The sequence below is a fragment of the Amia ocellicauda genome, chromosome 10, assembly GCF_036373705.1.
Source record: "Amia ocellicauda isolate fAmiCal2 chromosome 10, fAmiCal2.hap1, whole genome shotgun sequence".
NCBI lineage: Eukaryota > Metazoa > Chordata > Actinopteri > Amiiformes > Amiidae > Amia > Amia ocellicauda.
The window spans coordinates 35438960-35457830 of NC_089859.1; the positions used below are offsets into that span (position 1 = coordinate 35438960).

The window sequence follows — 18871 nt, forward strand, 5'->3', positions numbered from 1 at the left end:
CTGTCCGAAAAATGTCTGTTTTTAAATTCTAATTCGTCTGATTAAAAACAAGTTGTTCTTCAAAGCTGTATTTGAAGTCAATGGCAAATATTTGATTGATTGAGGGTGTATTTATTTATTTGTGTATTTAGCTGACATTTCTGTTGATTGCTGAAACATCATAATGATATGTATGTAGGGCATGCATTGTGATTGGAAAAGCAAATGAGCATGTTTTGTTTCTCTTACTCAGGGTTTCCTGCAGCGCTTTACAGGCCAGGTGCCAACCCCCCACCTCGCTCGACAGTACGGATTCACCACCCCCACCCCCACTCCCACTCCCACCCCCACTCGACAATTTAGTATCAGACCATCTTGCCTATGCACATTTCTGCGGGAAACCCTGAATCTGTTGCAAGTACACAGAACACAAGCCATCATAGGTCAGAGAACACTCAGTTTAAGCAGGGTTCATTTATTTTGTTAACTGAAAATTAATTTCTGAGGTCTGAAACGTTTCTAATATAAGGTATAACAAGACCATGTCAAGCTGTTCTGAATAAAATACAATTCAAATACAGAATTATAAAAAAATCTTATGATTTAAAAAAACCCTCCTTATTTCTCATAGTGTGGGCCACTCTTCTCCACTGGGATACAGTAATATTTTCTTGGGTTCATTTTCTTAAAAATGTGGACAGTCATTTTTACTTATTTAAAAAAAAAAAAAAAAATCCATAGGACATTATGGCAATACCTAGAGTAAGCAGCCCAGTTCATTAATATAGTCCATTAAAGTCACTGTTGTCAATTGGGCATTATTGTGGGAAAAAAAACCTTCAGTTTTATACATATGTTTTAACTTGAGCTCCTTTCACTCTGGATCTTCTGTGTCCATGGATATGTGCAGTCTCATGCCCACTGGTATGTGATCAGTCAACCCCGCAAGCTGTGTGACAAAGGTGAATTCCTCAATTTCCTATGGAAAGAAACGCATACATTAGAATGAGTGATGTTCCAATGGATTTGGGGCTAGTTAAGATATAAGAGTTTAACCATCTGGAAATATTAGCTTTTGGGGTATTATGACTAATATGACTGAAGAAATCAAAAGTATCTATTTTCTGCTTTTAACATTTGTAATATTAATAATGATCATAATTAATATTATACACTTTAAATAGCCCTGTTTATGATCAGTGCAAATCACAGCACTTTACACCCAAAATAAATGTTTAGGTGTTTTTTTCATAGAAAATCTACACAAAAGTAATAAAAAAATAACTTATTTACAAATGAATTATAATATTACAATAATTAAACCTAAGAGAAATTAATATTAAAAGTACATTCATTAAAAAGAAATGTATATAAAGAAAAACAAAAAACTGAATTTGGCCCTTCATCTGTCAATGGATGGCTTGAAATTAAGCAGAATGACGGGACGTACAGTTCGGCAGTGCTTTGAGATGGTTTCCTCCCTGTAGAGACTGTAATCAATCCGTCTGCCCACCCAGGGGGCTCCAGCATCTGGGTAGACAAGCGGACAGCCAGCTAAGGGCACCGGTGGGGAAATAAAACCTTTTCGTAACTCTTCGGTCTCCAAAGTCCTGATAAAAAACAGCCCATAAAAAGACAATATCATACAATGAAAGAAAAGACAGCTCCCATGAGCAATTCCAAACACACACCACCCTTTGAAGCAGCTCGGAATACGAACTCAAAAGGTTTCTAATTCAACAATAAAATCTATTGTTTATTACTTTAGTGAAAGCCTGCAATATATACATAAAAGAAAAACAAGATACCACAAAGTGCTCTGAAATTTGATTCGCAATCCCATTACAAAGAAAATGTGTAATGCAATCAAGGTTGGAAAAAAAAAAAGACATGATCTGGATAAAGTTCCCACTTAGTGTTTCCATCTAATCTCTTACCATTCTTTGATGACCTTAAACTTTAAATATGCATAGAAGAAATAAGGCTCATAATTTAAAATACTTTTATTAAGCTGTATAAATGGCAACAAACAGGTAGGAACACCTTGAAAAACAATAAGTGTACAAAACATGCAACCGCTTACTTCTGTAGATTTTCAGGAGTCAACACAATTTCATCATACAGTGTGGGCTGTTCTAGAAGAGTACCTGTCAAAATAATATCAATATTGTCATCCTCTATCATTACAATTTCATTTGTAGTTGTTTAAATGTTTACAATATATAGCTTATTTTAAAAATCAAAAGCAATTCAATGAAAACACCAAATATTTTACACATTTTCTCCATTGTAGTAGTCGAGCATTTAAATTGGTTCCTCATTCTTAATAACCATACACTTGATCACCCGGGTTTACTCCTAAACAACATGGGCAGAATCCAAAGGAACAAAGAATGAAAAAAAGGGTTGCAAACAGTTTCATGAAGGTGAAGCGAGACACTGACCTATGACCCAAGGCTTCTCTTTCCCTGGTCCAGCTCGGCATGGGTCTCTGTATTCATCAAACAAACTGTGCTTCTGCTCCAGAGCATCATCTACAAACCAAAACCGGATCAGTATCAATACTTCAATTTCAAACAACCCAAAACACAGAGGACGTTTTGTTTTCAAATGATGCAGAGCATATTTTGCCCCCAAAAGGAAAATGCAGGTGTGGAAACAAGTGAACATTTTAGTTGCATCTTTGAAGTTTAGTATTATTTGGAGAGTCACAAGAATGAAGCAAATCCTGCTTTAACTATTGAATGACAAGGGAAATATCACAATTTAGTCAGTATGGGGGGTTGAGTTGTGTTTCTTTAGGCCTCACATCTTATTACACAAATGCAGTTGGGGTGAACAGATCTACAGTCTATACCATGTCTCTGTGTTACAAGAACAGGTTTATTGCAGATATTTCATACATTATCTATTGCACTGCACAATTATGAAGCTGAAATGATGCTATAGAAATCCTCTGTGGCTGTTTGGTGTGCTGCTGCACCAAAATAGGGTATTTGTTTTTGGTAATGGTATTATAGGAACCTACCAGGGGAGCAGTTATCAAAGTTGAAGTCACCGCTTAGGACATCAAACACCACAATCTCATCTATGCTCTTGGTGAGTGCCTGGAACTCACTGACCCAGTTTATGAGTAAATTCAGTTGCTCACAGCGGATTTGTCCTTCACCTGCAGAAGAACAATGGCTTGGCTTTATACTTTCTGTATGTGTTTGGGGCCAGGGTTATTTAGAAAATGAAATAGGATGAAGTACAAAAACTACATAATGGAGTCCATCTCCCCATGCAAACACTGGTTTTACAATATCACAAGTGATTACAAAAACACACTTTTCTGAATAAGAGAGAAAATTATGACTGTTTCATTATGATTAGCAGCCTTAGAACAAAACCAATATCATCAATCAAACAAAATCAAAATAATGAAACAGAGGATGTACAAACAAAAGATTAATATGGTAGGGCATTACATTTTAAACTTTTAACCAATGAACTGCCAGCAAAGATTTACTGTAATAAAGTACCTCCTGGAGCATGGAGATGTGTGCAGTTAAGGTATCCCACGACTTTCTTGTTTTGGTTAGTTTGGCCAACTTGGACCTTTAAAAGCAAAGAGTAGAATGAACTTAGTATAGGACACACTGTATTGTGTATTAAATATTTGTTATGGGATATGATTTAGCAAATTTTTGGAGGAACCCTGTGACTTTTGGTTTTCATTCTCTCTGAGCTCTAATTGACCTAATTCATATATTCACTGAAGTATTGACCTTCTAAGACACAGCTTTCTAAATTGGTCTCAGCAATAAATGATCTGGTGACGGCAATTAAGGGTTGCATAATTAACCGAGCGCTTATTTAGCACAAAAACATGAACCAACATGAAGCCAGAACTGGAAAATCCTTGTAATTTGCAGTATGTCCCTGTTAAGAGTACATCATATTGACTTATTGACATAGTTACTTTATCTAACAGTGGTGAAAGAAAGTTTGTGAACCCTTCATAATTATCTGTATTCTTCATCTAAGTTAATTATAATAATCTAATTATAATAGTCATTAAAACCTGAATTAGAAGTTACACCAGTCTTATTGAATATATTATTACAATTAAGAATTCACAGTGATAACAATGAGACTTACAAAACAATGAACATAGATAGATTAGTCCCCCCTGAAATCTGCAATTTTAAAAGGTGTTTTCTGCTTAATTCTTCAGCAGTGATTATAAAAATTGTGTTTGTGTGATGCGGTAAAGTTGCTGCACTGTAGCGTGGGAGATGGCTTTTCAATGAACAAGTGCTGGGAGAATAAAGTTTTTTTCAAAGTTAGATTCCTCATTAAACAGGAAAATACAAGTCTGCAGGATGTGAACACACCCCATGTAAACACACAGACGAAGTGATTCATGGTAGTTCTATAGTTTCTATAGGAAGTCTGCTTAGTTACAGCCATGTAGTCAGAGTTATCGATAAACAGGGATGAGATTAAAGAGTTGAAAAGACTACAACTGCTGTGGGTAACTAGGATTTAATTAAAGGCTGGTTTGAAATCATTGTAGGACATTAAAAAGTATTTGATTTAAATTAAACAAGACAGTAAGTGATCACAATCTTTTGTCAGTGACCTTATTGTTGGTGATGAAAAGTGCGTGGATACTTTACCCTGCTTTTAATGTTGCTTCAACTTTGTGCTAACGTTGTGTGTTAGCAGGGTAGGTTCCATTTAAGAATTGGTCTTAAAACCAATAGTGAAACATTGCAGATCTGATGTGATAATCGTTAAAGACAGACAAAGTCAATATGTTGGTAGTTTTGGCAGGAACCTCCACACACAGCATAACTGAAAGCACGTTTGTAACAACAACAACATTGAAACGGATTAATTTACATGTAGTTATTTTAATTATATATTTTAATCTAAAAAGTGTACTTCAAATGCTCCTTTTAAAGTCGGGAACTTTATAGCACTTGGTCAGAATGCCTAACAATTGGTCATTTGCACATCGTTCTTTTAAATATTTATTTTATTCTGTTTGTTGTGTTATTTGTTAATATTACCTTTATTTTGTATTAGTGTAGTTCTGTGTTATAATTCCTCCTACTTCTTCAGAATAGCAGAACAAAGCCCCCCCTCCATGGTAATACCGAGCACCACTGTAAATTCTTCAACAGTACATCGATACTAAAAATCTGTCAGCGGCACAGCCCTAGATTTAATAAAACATTTGTTTTGCTATATAAAATAATTGTAATGTTAAGCGATTTAGTTTTGTTCCTCCTGAGAGAGTAATTGCAGATCAAACAATACAAAAATACACGAGACAGTTGATGAAAGGTGGTTAGAAGTAAAGCACAAAATTAATGAAACACAAAATCGGCACGACTTTAAGTGAAGTTATCAGGGATGTGCATGACAAATATTTTGACTATCGATAATAACACAGCTGTTGTCGATGACTATTCGAATAGGTCGCCCCCACTACCCCCCCATTCAAAATGAGACACTGAATGCGAAATAATGCAATCTGAGAAATATTAAAGTTCTGAACTTTATTTCAAAACATTTAGCTAACACAACAACTTTAAAAACTTTGTTAAATACAGATTAATAAACATTAGGCTATTTAAAAACGATTAGGAGCCACAAAATAAGACCAAAGACATTCAAAATACAAGTATTTTGTTAATCCTTCAATAAGCAAAACTAACAAATACTACATGCAGGCTGTCATGGTAAATATATGCAGAATGCAACACATTACAGCACAAGTGTTGTGTGATTACTATTACGTGTGGTATGTTGTTATGGTATATATATATATATATATATATATATATATACACACACACACACACACACATATACACTCACCTAAAGGATTATTAGGAACGCCATACTAATACTGTGTTTGACCCCCTTTCGCCTTCAGAACTGCCTTAATTCTACGTGGCATTGATTCAACAAGGTGCTGAAAGCATTCTTTAGAAATGTTGGCCCATATTGATAGGATAGCATCTTGTAGTTGATGGAGATTTGTGGGATGCACATCCAGGGCACGAAGCTCCCGTTCCACCACATCCCAAAGATGCTCTATTGGGTTGAGATCTGGTGACTGTGGGGGCCAGTTTAGTACAGTGAACTCATTGTCATGTTCAAGAAGCCAATTTGAAATGATTCGACCTTTGTGACATGGTGCATTATCCTGCTGGAAGTAGCCATCAGAGGATGGGTACATGGTGGTCATAAAGGGATGGACATGGTCAGAAACAATGCTCAGGTAGGCTGTGGCATTTAAACGATGCCCAATTGGCACTAAGGGGCCTAAAGTGTGCCAAGAAAACATCCCCCACACCATTACACCACCACCACCAGCCTGCACAGTGGTAACAAGGCATGATGGATCCATGTTCTCATTCTGTTTACGCCAAATTCTGACTCTACCATCTGAATGTCTCAACAGAAATCGAGACTCATCAGACCAGGCAACATTTTTCCAGTCTTCAACTGTCCAATTTTGGTGAGCTTGTGCAAATTGTAGCCTCTTTTTCCTATTTATAGTGGAGATGAGTGGTACCCGGTGGGGTCTTCTGCTGTTGTAGCCCATCCGCCTCAAGGTTGTACGTGTTGTGGCTTCACAAATGCTTTGCTGCATACCTCGGTTGTAACGAGTGGTTATTTCAGTCAAAGTTGCTCTTCTATCAGCTTGAATCAGTCGGCCCATTCTCCTCTGACCTCTAGCATCAACAAGGCATTTTCGCCCACAGGACTGCCGCATACTGGATGTTTTTCCCTTTTCACACCATTCTTTGTAAACCCTAGAAATGGTTGTGCGTGAAAATCCCAGATTGTGAAATACTCAGACCGGCCCGTCTGGCACCAACAACCATGCCACGCTCAAAATTGCTTAAATCACCTTTCTTTCCCATTCAGACATTCAGTTCGGAGTTCAGGAGATTGTCTTTACCAGGACCACACCCCTAAATGCATTGAAGCAACTGCCATGTGATTGGTTGGTTAGATAATTGCATTAATGAGAAATTGAACAGGTGTTCCTAATAATCCTTTAGGTGAGTTTACAGTGAGGGAAAAAAGTATTTGATCCCCTGCTGATTTTGTATGTTTGCCCACTGACAAAGAAATTATCAGTCTATAATTTTAATGGTAGGTGTATTTTAACAGTAAGACACAGAATAACAACAAAAAAATCCAGAAAATAACGCATTTCAAAAAAGTTATAAATTGATTTGCATGTTAATGAGGGAAATAAGTATCTGACCCCTTTGACTTAGTACTTGGTGGCAAAACCCTTGTTGGCAATCACAGAGGTCAGACGTTTCTTGTAGTTGGCCACCAGGTTTGCACACATCTCAGGAAGGATTTTGTCCCACTCCTCTTTGCAGATCCTCTCCAAGTCATTAAGGTTTCGAGGCTGACGTTTGGCAACTCGAACCTTCAGCTCCCTCCACAGATTTTCTATGGTATTAAGGTCTGGAGACTGGCTAGGCCATGTGCTTCTTCTTGAGCCACTCCTTTGTTGCCTTGGCTGTGTGTTTTGGGTCATTGTCATGCTGTCATGCATTGTCCACGACCCATTTTCAATGCCCTGGCTGAGGGAAGGAGGTTCTCACCCAAGATTTGACGGTACATGGCCCTGTTCAACGTCCCTTTGATGCGGTGCAGTTGTCCTGTCCCCTTAGCAGAAAAACACCCCCAAAGCATAATGTTTCCACCTCCATGTTTGACGGTGGGGATGGTGTTCTTGGGGTCATAGGCAGCATTCATCCTCCTCCAAACACGGTGAGTTGAGCTCGATTTTTGTCTCATCTGACCACAATACTTTCACCCAGTTCTCCTCTGAATCATTCAGATGTTCATTAGCAAACTTCAGACGGGCCTGTACATGTGCTTTCTTGAGCAGGGGGACCTTGCGGGCGCTGCAGGATTTCAGTCCTTCACGGCGTAGTGTGTTACCAATTGTTTTCTTGGTGACTATGGTCCCAGCTGCCTTGAGATCATTAACAAGATCCTCCCGTGTAGTTCTGGGCTGATTCATCACCGTTCTCATGATCATTGAAACTCCACGAGGTGAGATCTTGCATGGAGCCCCAGACCGAGGGAGACTGACAGTTATTTTGTGTTTCTTCCATTTGCGAATAATCACACCAACTGTTGTCACCTTCTCACCAAGCTGCTTGGCGATGGTCTTGTAGCCCATTCCAGCCTTGTGTAGGTCTACAATCTTGTCCCTGACATCCTTGGACAGCTCTTTGGTCTTGGCCATGTTGGAGAGTTTGGAATCTGATTGATTGATTGCTTCTGTGGACAGGTGTCTTTTATACAGGTAACGAGCTAAGATTAGGAGCACTCCCTAGTGCTCCTAATCTCAGTTCATTACCTGTATAAAAGACACCTGGGAGCCAGAAATCTTGCTGATATGGGGTCAAATTCTTATTTCACTCATTAACATGCAAATCAATTTATAACTTTTTCGAAATGCGTTTTTCTGGATTTTTTTGTTGTTATTCTGTCTCTCACTGTTAAAATACACCTACCATTAAAATTATAGACTGATCATTTCTTTGTCAGTGGGCAAACGTACAAAATCAGCAGGGGATCAAATACATATACATATACACTCACCTAAAGGATTATTAGGAACACCTGTTCAATTTCTCATTATGCAATTATCTAACCAACCAATCACATGGCAGTTGCTTCAATGCATTTAGGGGTGTGGTCCTGGTCAAGACAATCTCCTGAACTCCAAACTGAATGTCTGAATGGGAAAGAAAGGTGATTTAAGCAATTTTGAGCGTGGCATGGTTGTTGGTGCCAGACGGGCCGGTCTGAGTATTTCACAATCTGCTCAGTTACTGGGATTTTCACGCACAACCATTTCTAGGATTTACAAAGAATGGTGTGAAAAGGGAAAAACATCCAGTATGCGGCAGTCCTGTGGGCGAAAATGCCTTGTTGATGCTAGAGGTCAGAGGAGAATGGGCCGACTGATTCAAGCTGATAGAAGAGCAACTTTGACTGAAATAACCACTCGTTACAACCGAGGTATGCAGCAAAGCATTTGTGAAGCCACAACACGTACAACCTTGAGGCGGATGGGCTACAACAGCAGAAGACCCCACCGGGTACCACTCATCTCCACTACAAATAGGAAAAAGAGGCTACAATTTGCACAAGCTCACCAAAATTGGACAGTTGAAGACTGGAAAAATGTTGCCTGGTCTGATGAGTCTCGATTTCTGTTGAGACATTCAGATGGTAGAGTCAGAATTTGGCGTAAACAGAATGAGAACATGGATCCATCATGCCTTGTTACCACTGTGCAGGCTGGTGGTGGTGGTGTAATGGTGTGGGGGATGTTTTCTTGGCACACTTTAGGCCCCTTAGTGCCAATTGGGCATCGTTTAAATGCCACGGCCTACCTGAGCATTGTTTCTGACCATGTCCATCCCTTTATGACCACCATGTACCCATCCTCTGATGGCTACTTCCAGCAGGATAATGCACCATGTCACAAAGGTCGAATCATTTCAAATTGGTTTCTTGAACATGACAATTAATTCACTGTACTAAACTGGCCCCCACAGTCACCAGATCTCAACCCATTAGAGCATCTTTGGGATGTGGTGGAACGGGAGCTTCGTGCCCTGGCTAATAATCCTTTAGGTGAGTGTATACATATACACATAAGTTTAAAAATAGCCGGCTTTACAATAGTTTTAATACATCTTAAATGCGGGGTGCCTTATCCCAGGGATTTTATATAGAACAATTATCCGTATTATATTAGTATGGTACAGCAGCTCCCGTCTAAAAACAGTCCATATTCACCGATGTCTCAAAAATTATTTATTACAGAAAAAGTGAACATCGTAATGCTTACGCGTTTCGACTTATCTTCCTCAGAGCACATATATACATATACACAGTATGATTTACTGTCACATAACAACAAGTAATAGTAATGACGCAACACATGTGCTGTAAAACGTATAGATTCAGGAAGATTTAGCACAGCCGGGTTTATAGTTGCGCATTAACATCTGCTAGACAGGGACATTTCTCCTCTGACTGTCGCGTTTCAATTCTACTTACAAGTACAGCACGTTGTTAATAAAAATAGTTATAATAATAACAATAATAATAATAATAATAATAATAATAATAATTGAACCACTTCACCATCTTAATGAAAAGAAAATGATACTTTCTGCATGTGTTTGCATTGCTTTCCAATTTATTAAAATGCAAACAAACGTTATTATTAATTTTATACAAATTATATCAGTTTAAATTAGCGGGGGTGGGGGGTGCCTGCAGATCGAGTTCAGCCCGGCGACGAGAGCGGCGCGCAACGTGTGCGCTTGCGCATTATAGAATCTCTTGGTTGTGTTGGTTATTGTGTGTCAGTTCACTCTCCTCATGTCGGTCTGTGTTTCTGATGCACATTTCTTGCCGCATTCGACACGTGTGGAAGAACCGGGAAGAACGCAAAACGTCCTAATGACGAAAAATAATGCCGTATAAATTGCAATTTGCGACACCACGATATAAACGATATAGCATAATATGAAACGATAGACGTTTTTCTATCGTCATACAATATATATCGTCATATCGCACAGCCCTAATACCTGTCAACTATCAATGCTGCAGAAGGGTATTTGGCTTTTAGGTGGGTTAACATACCAGTTGTAGATTTGTGGTAGTTTAATTGCAGTGCACATATTTTACACTTAATATAGTTTTTTTTGTTTGTTTGTTAAAGTAGTTCCATGCAGTACTTTTCTGTGAGGAAGCCATCATTAGTTGAGGTACATTCTAGTTTAGTCAGTCACAGACAAGAAAATAACAAATCCCACCCTCCAGTCAATCTTCATTTTGGCTATTTAAAAAGCCAACCAGCAGTACAGGCTTTAAAATAAAATGTTAGATTAATTTCAATGTTAGATGAATTTGTTGATAGTTGCCAATTTTCAACTATTCAGTCTCATCCCTAAAAGTTATTGAAACTTAGTGGTTATATATGGTATCACTTTTTTTTTTTTCTGTACATCATTCAAAAAGTGTCTTATTCTGTGGAATTGTGCATGAGGAAGAGAATTCTGTGTAAGAAGGCAAATTCCACGATTGCGGAATTGCGTATTTCTGGAGGGACTAATAGATATAGACAGAGATGCACAAAAAATCTTGATGCCACACTATACTATATAAGTATGTTTATTATGTTAACCCTTCAATTCAAAACCTACAGAAACCTCCTCCTGTCAAGTAAAACACAAAGAAACAAGAGGCATTACCTTGACAGAGAGCACTCCTTTGGCAGCCAAGGCATCCTCTCCTCTCCCATTGGGGAAGCAGCGGAAGGAGGCCTCCAGGATGGGGTAGCGGCTTGCAAAAAACAAGCCACTATTGAAAAACTTGAAGGCAGAGCAACCCTGAAACGCATAGATCCCTACATCATAGAGGATGTGGCCAAAGACAGGGCTTAAGACGTCCTTCATCTTCTGTGCTGCTCTCTTGTCGAACACTTCCTCCAAGAAGACAAAGTCCACGTTGGCAGGAAAGAAAGAGCACACTTCCCATGGCACATCGTCAAACTTTCTCGACTTATGAGGGGCCTTCCTGCAACTGTTGGAGTTCTGATTGCAATTTTGACTGACCATAGAAGGGCATGCCAGATCTTCTGTATCATCAGTCAAGTCAACAATGATGTCTCTGGAGTTGGTGTTAGAGCCCCCTTCCACGATTTCACTTTCAAGGTCTAGGACCTCTCCATTGCCTGCATCCTCCTCCAAGTTACTGACTAAGGGGGGCCTGTTGGCGGGCTGGGAATCTGTGGCACCATAAGAGGAACTGGAAGGGATGAGCAGGCTGCTTCTACTCCCTTGACTCAAAGTGCCGCTGCTAGGTGAATCCACATAGATCTTAATCCGTGGCCTATTGACTCCCTGGATGATCAGATGGGCGATCACGTTGGACCTCTTCTGAGTGTGGCCCAGGTTGTTGAAGCGAGCCAAGCTGTCAGGTAGAAGACAAAGGTTGGCTGTCACAAAGCCAAAGCTTCCCCCGGTCTTTGACCACACCTGCTCCCCAAACACTTGGTCCTCTGGGATGGAGATCCGCTCCCGGTGGTAGCAGAAGGGTCTACGAACCTTCTGGAGGGGGACCCAGAGGATGCACCCAAGCAGCGAGATGGGAGCAGTAAGCAAGAAGAGCAAGAAGAACACAATGGCCCCAAAAAACACTTGCAAGGGGTTGAGGTAGCACTCCTGCTCATGTCGCTCTCTCTTCTCCTGGGTGGTGGACATACAGACAGCAATCAGCCGGTCCAGGAACCAAAAACAAGGGAAGATCAGCCCCCAGGCGAAGCTGTGTAAGCCAGCAACAAACCCATTGGGGAACGGAGACTCTCGCAGAACCATGCCTGTTTATGAATATCCAGAGGGGAGCAGACATTCAGGTTTCAGGTGTCCCTACAACCACCACATCTTGTATATTCATGAGCTTTCCACATTCACAAAAAAATGCTGTTTTCACAACAGGGTTGGCAAGATGGAAATCTGTAGTAAAATTAAAAGAGTATTACAGCAAGGCATTAGAATAGTCTAGAAGAACAATACCAACTTCTTAGAGTTAAGTACTACTAAACCATTTAAACCATTAGGTATTTAATAACAATAAATACCTAATGTGTGCAATACAAATATTAGATGTAAAATAAAATCCAAACTAATACTGATTGTACCCATGCATTTATCTTAAAAATAAATTGTCCTGAACTAGCAGAAAGTTTTGGTTGTAACAGTTTCCGTAGGAGAGACAGAGATCAAATAATCTGCCACCATCTCACACTAAATTCAGATTCTCACAAAAATATCTGCAAAATTAATCTCCACAACTTTTAAGCTGTTCCAGTATGCCTTATCTCTACAAGCACTGGAAATGTAGCAGCGGGTAAAACTAAAAATGCCTTCAGGTATTTTTTGGAATAATTTACTATATTTGTATTACCATTACTGCTTTGTAACTGATTACTTTTCAAATCTACAATTTCTATCATTTGACATGGAATAATAATCTTATAAATATAGCATGTACACAAATCAACATAAAACATCCTAACTTCTGACTTCATAAGATTCTGAAACATACTGTGACTGTTCATGACTTTTCTTTTTGTGTTAGATTCAACAAGAGACTCCTCACCATTTACTACTGATTTTAATTAACAGTATTTACAACCCAATCTTAATAATAAAGCTTTTGATTCATGTTCTGTGCATTAATACTGTATAAATATCTTGAAGGATAACTGTACTTCACAATACAAAATTATATAATCTTTACAGATGTTTGGACAACTAATGGACAATTACTTTCTAGCAGTCCTTTAAGTCCTAACATTGTAATGCAAGACAAACTGAAAATAGTGTAACTGAAAGTACAAACCACATACTTTGAAACAATGCAGCCAGTGCAAAGTATCATTGGCTGGTGGCCAGCTGCTTGAGCTTTGCAACTCTAGATGTGGTTATCACAGCTTCACACCCAGCCTGTGGCTCCTTTTATCTAAAAACAACCAAACGTCTCTTAACAGAAAGCACAACAAAACTCACATTTCAACGATTAACAAAACAGTCTAAGGGCCTGATTGTCCAAAAACGGTTGAGGATTATTGATATGTAAGGGAAGTACATGTGTTTATTAGAGTTACTGTAATATACTTACATCTACTGAAACACAGTGCTGATTACTCATAAGTAGATATTAAACCAACCCAAAAAAACAGGACCTTAATCAATAGTTGTAATTATCCAAGATCCACAAGTGTAAATATATTAGTATAACATAAACATTTATAAAATGGACAGAATAAAGAGTTAACCAACTTACAAAATACTCCCAACAAACACTTTTAGACAAACTTCAAGAGTGAAGGTTACATTGCAACATCTGGCCAATGCCTAAGCCTTATGGACATACTTAAGATTTATATCTAAAGTGTACAATTACATTAATCCACTAAAATTAATTAATTTACTGTAGTTAAAGAGTAATATTCATGTTTCTCATTAATTGTCATTCAGGATAACTGAACTGAACAGTTATTTCACTATTTTATTGTTATCTCTGTAATAACTGATGAATTGGCCTACATGTTAGACTGTGTATGATCATTATAAATGATAAAACAATACATTTTACAATACTGTACTAAAAGATTTGTCACTATTATTATCATGTTACAATAACACACCTAAGACTATTAACATTTTTATGGTGTTATATAGGGTCTGCTACATAAGATATAAAAAAATGTAAACATTAAAGATAAAAATGTTAATTCTAATGTTAAATGTAAATATTTAGGCTATGGATATCAATGGTGCATACAAGCTGTTAACACTGCTGCTAACTTGCAGTGCTGTGGTGGTACAATAAAAAACAAATAGGCACATTTTAATGTTGGGGTTTTGTCTCCCTAGGATAAATACAACAACCTACTCCTTATCATATCTGCATGTGTGTTTTTCCTGTTGTTTTTCAGCAAATGAGACTAATTAAGTTCCAGGTTCTGTGTTTGTTTTGGGGGGCATTTCCCACCCCACCAATTTAATGTATTTTGAAAAAATACAAATATCCATGTAGTTCAAGTTTAAGGTTAGAGAGGCAGCCTATAGCATGAACATACTAGTATGAGATGGCAGGGCTGCTTCAGACGGGGTGCAATGACGTAACAGGTATACAAATCCAATGAAGGTGAAAAGAGGTTGTAAACCACTCAATTCGGAAAATGTAATCTAAATCACACTTGACATATGTTGTAAATTGCTCACGAAAGCATGCAAACATCCATATAAAACTAGTTTATGTTAACTGAAGCACAACCATGAATGAATGGCATGTACAGTGCTACAGCTTCAGTTAATCAGCAATTGTTCGCAAGAGATGCATTTGGTGAATGGGTTCTGATGAGCAGATGAAGACCCAAAGATTAAGCCTAAATGTTTTTTTTTTTTTGTTTTTTTTTACACAGTTATCTTATTGGCTCTTATTCCTGAGAAGCCTCTTGCTTGTTTTCTGTAGAGCACAATATCTGCGCTGGCCTGTAGTAGCCTATAAATCCTAACACCACTCGAGCCGGAGCAGCTGAAGTGTGTGTCTGCAGCGATTTGCAATCAGAAAGCCATATGGAGCGCACTTCGCCATCTGCCGCGGAGGATATCTAGTCTAGAAATAGGTGAGAGGTCTGAGTTAAGGCGAGTTGAAGGGTGGCGCAGGTCAGCCGAGAAGATGAGAAGGGGGGGTGCTACGTGATCGCTGTTAATCCGTCCTTTGCCATCTGCACACCATGGCCAGACGGGTCACTTGTCCCCTCATATTTCCAATCGGCCGCTGTCCTCCTTCAGGTTGGGCTCTGCACCGCAAGAGTTACCACCCCCAGACATAGCAGATATCCGATCTGATCATGATTACAGCGCACTGTAATCTGCTATTGACTGTAATCCATGTTCGCTAAAAAAACATTTGACTAATGCTGTTTTGAGGTGCACAAGTCGCGCAGTCCACACCGTGTCTTTTCTGTCAGTGTCGAATAGCAACACTAAACGAAGCTATGTTCAAGTTACAAAGTACAGTAACTACCGGGACACGTAACACAACAAACACTTACAGTAACCCACTCCTGTAGGAGCTAAATCACATTATAAACAGTACGGCACGACGCACAGGCTTCACGTTGGGCAACTGCGAGCGTTTCTGAAGTGATATATTGATTTATGTAAGTTGAGCATTACCGCGCTGCCCTACCTGCTGGCACATACCGAGTGCTTACCTGCGATTCATCAGGGGTTAAATCGGTCCTCACTTCAGCCGGGTCAGTGGGCTCGCCGCCGCTCCTCGCTTCACTTCCCATTCATGGCTTTTGTAGCATTTTAATCAAGTCGTCCCTGGCACTGTGCAGCTTTCTCTGAAACCTCTCAAGTCTGTCTTTTTCTCTCAGTTTCGAGCCCGTGGCCGCGCAACCGTGCCCGTGTGCGCGCTCTGTGTGTCGTGCGCGCGCCCGCCTACCTTTTCCTTCCTTGTGTCCGCCGGGGATGGGCTGGGTACTACTGGATTCTACATCACATTTCAATATATTGTTTGTTTTAATGTGTATAATATTTAATTAAGCCAATCTGAAACGTTAGCAATGATAATAATAAGTCTCAGGGCGTCCTTATAAATCATGAAATGTACATAACTATAGACAACAAATAGTTAATATTGGGTATATTGTTCAAGGCTGAAGAAAAAGTCCTAGATTGATGTCATCATGCTCTTAACTGTATTGATATTTTGTATGGGTGCTGCAGCAGATCACCAAACATGTCAGAATCCAGTCCGAATCTTAATACAGGGATTTAGCAAGCTGTAAATGAGAGGTATGCAAGAGCTTTACATGTGAAATCAAATCTCACAGGCATGTCTTGATTGAGCATGTATAGGAGCTGCGGACACAGCCTCTTTGAAACAATGCAGTGGTCGATTTAGGTGTGAGGCTGCCACACCTCTCTCATTAGCAGGCTCTAGTGTGTCACAGTGCCTCTAACCAAACCGGGAATGTAACCTCATTCACAGGCAACTTGATACTGTCTGGCATCAGCCCAACTCTGAACATGGATTTATTCCAGGGAAAGACTCCATTGAAACCAAGACAGATAATCGCCCAGTGCTAGGGAGACAAGACAACCCTTATCTTGTCCTTGACTGCACATCCACCTAAGCATATAAAATGAACAAACTTGTCTTCCAAGCTTCCTTTGTTCACATCCCTCCTACACCCCAATTACAGCCTTTTCAGGAGCTCACTACTCCTGGATATAGCCTAGGGGTGTTGTCTGAAACTCCTGAAAGATCGATTAATGGTTTTACATGTTATTTTTATTTATTTTATTTTTGGTTTTTGCATCCAATCATTTGGTTCTAAGTATTTAATTGGTATTCATACCATTGAAAGTTACAGCATGCAGAGTGAATCTGAAATGGACTCTCCTACACTTTCTTGTCTGATTACCAATGGCAAAAGAATCGAGAGAAATACAGTAATGCAATACTGGAATATTGACATTCGGAGACTAATTTTACAAAACCTAACATAGCTCCTCTTTGATTAAAGGGTTGCCTTTAAAGTCCACAACGTTCCCAGTCCTACAAAGATGGCTTGAATCTCTATTAATGTTTAAATTTAAAAGTTACTGAATTGAAAATAATGTGGGGGTTTTTTTCACTGAAAAGTGCATACATCTAATTTATCTACAACCAGGTAGATGTTTGATTTTTAAGGTGACCACCCATACCAAGTATCCTTTAAAAACAAAGGAATGAAATGAAGGTGACACACAATATTTCAAACAGGTCCTTGTATTATATATAATATTGCAAACCCATAATAAAATACCCTCTAGTTTGTCAAGACTAACCCCTTAAATGGTTCCATTATGGTTACCCTGTTTATCTGGCATTTCTGCTTTTTCAACAGTAGTTAAGTGGTTTACTTTTTATCCAGATGCCTTCAATTGAGATTACATGGATCTATTTTTGTAAGGAATTTACTTAACATATCATGGAGGCTTATGATAAAGTGTCTTGCTAAAACTTGATGGAGAAGCTAATTTAATGAATATCCACTGAGTAATAGCAAAACCAAGCTATTCCATCCTTCACATAATTATGTTTAAAAGCTGCAAATACAGAGAAGATAAGCAATAGCCAAAACTCTCCCACTAATATTTAATAACAATATTCCAGTCTCTCAAAATCGGTTTTGAGCTATTGAAACCTTCTGAAGTTAGTGATATGCACTGTGTACAGAATTGAGGCCTGTTTTAATTGTGATATAATAAAAGCCTTACTCTATGCTGAAGTACAGCCTAACTGGAAAGGAGTTTCTTTCCTAATTATTGGACATTTAATTTTCTAAAATGGTGTTCTGGGCAGTCAGCATTATTAACAATCTCTGTGTCTGGAGTTCATTGGAGTCATCACAATTTAGAATTGATTAAAACCAGGATTTAAAAGGATATTTATCTTGTGGCTGGATTGTTTTTGTTGCCTTAATTTATGTCTTTGAAATCGGGTAATGAATTGTGTCATTTTTATATGAGAGTTGTGAAACAAATAATGTTCAGGGTAAGGGTGAACTGAGACTTACAACCAACATTAAATACCAAATACCAAATGTAATAACTGGTGCTTAAAGGTGGCTCTGAACACTATAAACAAAACCCTACAAACTGTGAACAATGCCAATAAGACAATGGAAGAGTCTGCCACGTTATGAAAGAGAGGGTTGCATCACCTAGTGCTGCACTATAATACAAAGAACCAAGAACAAAGCTGTGTCTGAGTAGGTTTGTTTTATTGTTGCTGGGTGAGAAAGAGACAAGACAAGAGGTTTCTCATCTTGCTTGGCCATGTAGCACAAGCAGTTAAAGAGATGAAGGATATCTTTGAGCAAGTATGAAGGTACAGTGTCAATCAGCACTTTCCTGAGGAACTCAGGTTCATTGTAGTTTTGGGCCTCTGCTTGAGGATGCCAAAGCTGTTGATGATGAACTCAGTGAAGTAGGGATGCAAGGTGGCACTGTAGCCCAGCTTCTTGAGCTGCTCCATCAGGTCAAAGTAGCGCTGGATCAACTTTGTGCAAAAGGCTTGGTCCACTCTCCCCCTCAGTGGGTTGGTGGAAACCTGGGGAGATCCAGAGAGAACATTAGACTCTCTCCTGAGGGCTGTCTAAGCTAACCAGAAATGGAAAACCTAAAGAAGCCACTTGAAAACTCAACCTGGCAAATTCAGGTTTATTTGATGAGATATTTGCTTTTTAATA

The 18871-nt window shown here is 38.9% G+C and overlaps 1 protein-coding gene across 2 annotated transcripts; it reads right to left on the reverse strand.

Annotated features, from left to right (window-relative positions):
- Window positions 1-438: 438 nt before the first annotated feature.
- On the reverse strand, window positions 439-16046 carry smpd5 (sphingomyelin phosphodiesterase 5). 2 transcript variants are annotated; one of them, XM_066716002.1, is made up of 9 exons: window positions 15839-16046; window positions 13460-13572; window positions 11301-12563; window positions 3504-3579; window positions 3008-3148; window positions 2424-2513; window positions 2063-2126; window positions 1430-1589; window positions 439-958 (listed from the first exon to the last, which is right to left on the reverse strand). In XM_066716002.1, the coding sequence occupies exons 3-9, from the start codon at window positions 12423-12425 to the stop codon at window positions 854-856; spliced, it is 1761 nt and encodes a 586-aa protein (XP_066572099.1). In that variant the 5' UTR covers window positions 12426-12563; window positions 13460-13572; window positions 15839-16046; the 3' UTR covers window positions 439-853. The 2 variants fall into 2 exon arrangements, with proteins under 2 accessions (XP_066572099.1, XP_066572100.1); XM_066716003.1 differs by having other exon boundaries at window positions 15828-16046.
- Window positions 16047-18871: the final 2825 nt, after the last annotated feature.

What these genes read in the sequence shown, in the direction of transcription:
- smpd5 (XM_066716002.1), bottom strand. Translation starts at nt 12,425, where the DNA reads ATGGTTCTGCGAGAGTCTCCGTTCCCCAATGGGTTTGTTGCTGGCTTA. An exon ending in ACTCCTGAAAATCTACAGAA is followed by an intron (nt 1,590 to 2,062) that starts GTAAGCGGTTGC and finishes GTTTTTTATCAG; the next exon opens with GACTTTGGAGACCGAAGAGT. An exon ending in TCTCAAAGCACTGCCGAACT is followed by an intron (nt 959 to 1,429) that starts GTACGTCCCGTC and finishes TTCTTTCCATAG; the next exon opens with GAAATTGAGGAATTCACCTT.